This window comes from Oryzias melastigma, linkage group LG8 (genome assembly GCF_002922805.2).
Source record: "Oryzias melastigma strain HK-1 linkage group LG8, ASM292280v2, whole genome shotgun sequence".
Lineage (NCBI taxonomy): Eukaryota > Metazoa > Chordata > Actinopteri > Beloniformes > Adrianichthyidae > Oryzias > Oryzias melastigma.
Genome location: NC_050519.1, coordinates 5452315 through 5458314, shown reverse-complemented (window position 1 = coordinate 5458314; position 6000 = coordinate 5452315). Strand labels below are relative to the sequence as shown.

The 6000-nt window shown below is 39.2% G+C and overlaps 1 protein-coding gene across 1 annotated transcript in view; it reads left to right on the top strand.

The window, feature by feature from the left end:
* Positions 1-2849: 2849 nt before the first annotated feature.
* Positions 2850-6000, top strand: part of vat1 (vesicle amine transport 1) — a gene marked incomplete in the record, with an annotated part of 40598 nt that continues 37447 nt past the window's right edge. The window contains 1 exon segment of the mRNA XM_024272100.2: positions 2850-3503. Coding sequence (XP_024127868.1) covers positions 3078-3503 — 426 coding nt within the window.

The window sequence follows — 6000 nt, the reverse complement described above, 5'->3', positions numbered from 1 at the left end:
ATAAGAAATGTTGTGAAGTTATGGAGTGTCAATGTTTGATATATGACCAACAATTGTCAAAAAAGTTGAAAAAAAAAATGTAAAAATGTATTTGGTCGCCATTTTTATGTGAGGTTGGGGGTCGTGAGGGGCTGTAAGCCAGCAGGAGAAAGTGTAAACAGAGAACTCTCAGTGATAAAGACAGGAAGGAGGACATTGTTGGCTAAAAACAGCTTAATCATCATTAAAGAATGCTTTTAGAAAAGCTCAAAAGATGATCGGAGGAGATCTTTAAGATGAGCAGTCACATGTTGATTCTATCCCACAGCAAATTTAGATTTTTATCTTTTATTAAGTCTGACTTCTGTTAAAAAATGTCCAAACATTAAATTTTAAGAGCAAAAATCACTTAAATTATATTTTTTTACTTCAATTACTTACAATTTCATCACATTTTGCATAAATATTACTGAAGGTGTAGAAGTTTGGTCAATATTTCATAAGAATATTCTCAGATTTTACATTTTAAAAGGCTTCAGTGTGAGGGATTAAAACTCAGATGGATTTTTTAAATTTAATATATAACTGTCGGTGTTTGCCCAGCTTTAGACACTCACCCTGAGACTCCTGCAGACTCAGCCTGTTTTCCTGGCAGACTGGTGACACCGTCCTGATTACACCAGACTGATGAGACCGCTGAGCAACAATATGTTAACTTAAGGAAGTCTCCGAGCTGCATAGGTAGCAGCAGATATTAAATCCTGCAGGTTTCCTTTATCTCGGGTCATCTGTTTGGATGGACAAACTTCAGAAATTAAAGGAGCTTTTCTCATTTGTGAAAGACGTTTGGATTTTCTGGGAGCTGCTTTTGTGACTGATTATTGATCAGCGAGTAGATTCTCAACGTTATCCCAGCTGAACAGGAAAATCTAACATTTTGCTCGTTTCAAAGTGGCGATTCAATAACGTCTGCACCCATCAATGAGTCTCGGTGGAGTATTGATCGAGACTCTGCTGATGCTGGCCTTAAGAGTGCTGAGTGGAAACCACAAGGTGTCTCACCGCTGTCCTGTGAAACCACCCAGTGAACTTTGGGTTATGACAGTTTATAGTGGAGCTGCCACGATTAGTCGACTAATCGACGACTAATTTAATATTAAAATAGTCAACGACTAACTTAATTAGTCGTTACTTTATATTATATGGAGTTAGAGTGTCGCAAAGTTGAAAGTTATAATAGCGTTATGCTAGCTTTATGGACTAATTTGGCATTAAGGATTTTTAGGAATAATAATTTAGGATGCTAAGGAGGCTAATTTAGGATTTTTTTCAGATTTTTAGGAGTTTAGCTAATATTTTAGCTACATGTTAGCTATTTTTTTAGGCTATTTTGGATTTTAACAAATAATTCAGCGGCATGCTAGCTATTTTGGCTAATTCAGGATTTTTTCAGTTTTTTAGGCTAATTTTTGGTTTAGCTAATATTTCAGCTATATGCTAGCTTTTTTGGGTAATTTAGAAATTCTTCAGCTTAGTAGGCTAATTTTTGGTTTAGCTAATATTTCAGCTGCATGCTAGCTGTTATGGCTAACTTATATTTTAGCTGGCTGTCAGCTTCAGCGATTTCAGCTATTAGATTCAGCTATTTCAACTATTAGGTTCAGCGTTATTCAGCTATTACCTTCAGCGTTTTTCAGCTATTACCTTCAGCGATTTCAGCTATTACCTTCAGTGATTTCAGCTATTAGCTTTAGCTATTTCAACTACTAGGTTCAGCGTTATTCAGCTATTACCTTCAGTGTTTTCTTTCAGCTATTACCTTCAGCGATTTCAGCTATTACTTTCAGCGATTTCAGCTATTAGCTTCAGCTATTTCAACTACTAGGTTCAGCGTTATTCAGCTATTACCTTAAGCAATTTCAGCTACTACCTTCAGCTATTTCAGCTATTAGCTTTAGCTATTTCAACTACTAGGTTCAGCGTTATTCAGCTATTACCTTCAGCGATTTCAGCTACTACCTTCAGCTATTTCAGCTATTAGCTTCAGCTATTTCAACTATTAGGTTCAGCGTTATTTAGCTATTACCTTCAGCGTTTTTTTTCAGCTATTACCTTCAGCGATTTCAGCTATCAGATTCACTGTTTTCAGCCATCAATTTCAGCATCTTCAGCTATCAGCACTAGCATCTTTAGATGCCTAATTCAGCTTACAGCATTAACACTATCATTATCGTAGGCAATGCTATATATCTCATTTTTAGTTAGTTTAAGGCAAATTATTGTTAAGATGTGTGTTTTACATCCAGTTTGTGAAAAATAATCAGTCGACTATTAAAATAACCGTTTTTTGCAGCTCTTGTTTATGTTTATGTAAAACATGTAGTTTGTGATGTAAAACATGGCTGAAAAGCTGAAAAAGTTTATTATTGGCACGACCTCAACATAAACTCATATTTTTCTGACCTGCCTGTTGGGAAGTTGAAACAATGAGGCAAACACAAGCGCAAAGTTCCTGCAAATTCTGCTGCAGAATAAACAGACATTTCCTCTGAATGCAAAAAAATGCTGAAAAGAGAATATTCAAAATCGTTAAAAGGTTAGTTTTTAACATTGAAACATTTTTTTCTTGAAAAGTTGAATAAAAATCATTTTTCTCTTTATACTTTTGATCTTATTTCAGAGCTTTCCATGTTTGGATGACGTCCTAATTTTCCTTTCAGTTCTTTTGGACATGTTTGTTCATTTTCTTCACCCCTTAATCCTAAACTGACTTTTTATTTCCCTTCCAACACTCCAAACCATCCAATCACCAAAGTCAATCCCTGGATCTCGTGCGCGCTCCGTGTTTTCCAGTCTGCCTCTGTCTCGTCCCACTCGCACTCTCTGTCAGAGCGCGGCGTTGACAGCCACTGATCAGCCCACTTTGTCGGGTTTGTGTCTCCATGCGAGTCTGCTGAAGGAGAAGCTCTGACTCCCACAATTTCTTACTTGCAAAGCGAGCCTTACGCAGCCGAATTGTGAGCTTTGCGCAGCAGCAATAGCCTCTACAAGTGAGAAACCTCCAAGTAGTCATTTCCTAGAATAACCACCGTCTCACGATGTCTGGAGAGGACGCACCTGCCCAGCAGCAAAACGCCGTGGACCAGAAGCAGGAGACCAAACCCGCAGAGGAGCCCAAAGCCGAACCGCCCAAGACGGAGTCCGCGCCCGCCGGCACCGCTGAGGCAGCGGCCACCCCGGCGGCGACAACCGACAAAGCCCCGGAGGAGGAGACGTTCACCTACCGCGCGCTGGTGCTCACCGGCTACGGAGGTTATGATAAAGTTAAGCTGCAAGTTAAAAAGGGCAAACCGGCGCTCAAAGCCGGAGAGGTTCTGGTTCGGGTCAAGGCTTGCGGGCTGAACTTCGCCGATTTGATGGCCAGACAGGGTCTGTACGACCGGCTGCCGTCGCCGCCGGTCACCCCGGGAATGGAGTGCTCCGGGGTGGTGGAAGCTGTGGGGGATGAAGTCACAGACAGAAAAGTAAGAAAACTGCTTTATTTGTGGTTTTGGAAACATCATTTGTGGAGTTTTTTTGTTTTGGTTGTGTGCTGGAGTCGTGTCGGTGCTGAACTGATACATCTGGACATTGGCGTGTCAGGAGAGAGGAGGCAGCGCTGCTTCTGTCAGCCTCTCAACTCAAGCAATAAAAGGTTGATCTTAAAATATAAATAAATACAAACTAAATAGTCTACGTTTTAATTAAAACCATTTGTGTTAAAATTATTTTTTAATTAAGAAGAGTTTTTCCTTTTACGCACTTTTACGCACGGCAGTGGCTGCGTAAAACCTGACAATAAACATCCTCTGTCGTGTTTTTCATTGTTGTGGCTGCAAAACTGGAAGAACAAATGTTTAATGTGACAGTTTAAAGACACACTGCCAGCATCAGGCGTTGCCCCTCTTGTCTCCCTAAGCTTTGAAAACGCCGTTTCCGGTGCGCACCTACTATATTGAGCCACTTTAAGCGCAAAGTAGTTGTAAGTCTTCGTGTCAAAAGTGTAAAAAGCCAAGCAACCACACGCTGAATCCTTTGGATGCCTTTTATCCCCGCAGCACCCACGCTGCTGCGCGCTTTGATGTGCGCCATGATGCGGAGCGGTGCGTCAAGTTAGCCACAGGAAGACCGGAAGCAATGCCATTGCTTTCAGAATTGAAGTCCTTCTGAGGAGAATAGCTTTAATATTGAAACAAAATTCGTACAACTTTATGAATTTTTATTTCTTCTGACTGAAAATATGGAAAACTGATGTGCAAAAAATGGGTAACTTGATCATTTAAGAACGCACGCCCCTTTTCTTTCAAGTTCATTTAAAATACTTTAAGCCCACTAACATGTAATATGGACTTCAAATTATAGATATTATCATTGTGGAACTTTATTTTGGAGAGAATAAAACCACAATAATGTTTGAATCTTGACACCGGTGGAGAGACAGGAGTCACCGACGCCTTTTGTTACCGGGAGCGACGGTGGCGCACAAATGCGCCGTCTGGAAAGGGCGAGGCGCGACACCACAGACAGCATGGTGCAACACACGGATCATCTGTGCCAATTAAAGCGCCTCTGACTTCAGAAAAAAACACTATTAGGTTTAAATCAACACCTACAAAGTCTGTCAAAGAATCAAAAGCTCATTTTTTAAAGGATCTTAAGATAATGATGATGCAAGGATTATGCATTTCCTAGATTGCGTGATGAGTCACATGCCTGGTGTATGTCTGCCTCCTGGCTGTAGGCCTTTGAGGGGGAATTTAAATATCCAACTGTTACACTCACTTTGCTGCTTGAAGTCATTTTCTTGCATCTGTGGATGAGTGGGTGGGAGTGGCCGGTGGAGATTATAGGTTCTAGATGGATGAAGAATCCACACAGGGTTTAATTGAATTAGATGAGCAGAAAAAACATCTGGAAGGTTAAGATCTGTGACTTTATTGCATCTATCTGCATTGTTCCAGATGTTGATTACATTAAAAGGTCACAGAAAGGCGCAGCTTGTTGTCAGCATTTTGCTTAAAGAATTAGGAGTGATATATTCAGGCAGCTTGGATTCTGCGGAAATTGATACTTTGTGGATTTCATACAGATGTGCAACCTTAGGTGATTAAATGTTGCATATAATTAAGAAAACATATTTGCAGCTCATGAAAAGTATTTAATGCAGGGGTGTCAAACTCAATCACCCAGCGGGCCAAAATCCAAAACGCACCTTAGGTTGCGGGGCGAACAGGCTAAGCATTTCTTGAACACTATAAAATTAAAAATTTAAAACTGTAACTTTCTGATATAATTGTGAACTACATATATAATTACCTACAATAATGAAAGTGTGATTGCTGCTGAATTTGGCAGCTGAAGATACTAGTACTGAAGTTGATAGCTAAAAAACGCTGAAGCTGATTGCCAATGAAATGTTAATTAAATGCCAAATTAGCATTAAAAGCTAAAAAACAAGCAAAAAAAAGTAGGTTAGCCAAACTAGCTAGCATGTAGCTAAAAAAATAGATAATTATCCAAAACAGCTAGCGCGTAAATATTAGCCTAATTCCAAAACAGCCTAAAAAAACTTTTAAAAACTTAAATTAGCCAAAACAGCTAGCATGTAGCTGAAATATTAGCTAACTCCAGATTAACCTAAAAAAATAGTAGTAAATATCAGAATATTACAAAAAACTAGCAGAATGCCAATTTTCGAAACTTTAAAACCGTAACTTTTTAACATGATTATGATCTAGAAAGATATCATTACCTGCAGTAATGCTAGTTGTGAATGCTGTTTGCTGAATGTGGCTGCTGAAGATGGTAGTACTGCTAATAGCTAAAGATGCTGAAATAGATAGCTAAAAACACTGATAGCTTAAGCTGAAACCCCTGAAGCTAATAGCTAAAAGAAACTGAAGCTGATAGGCAGCTAAAATATGAGCTAAATAATAAATTATCCTAAAAAAGCTATAAAAAAATAGGTTAGCCCCAACAGCT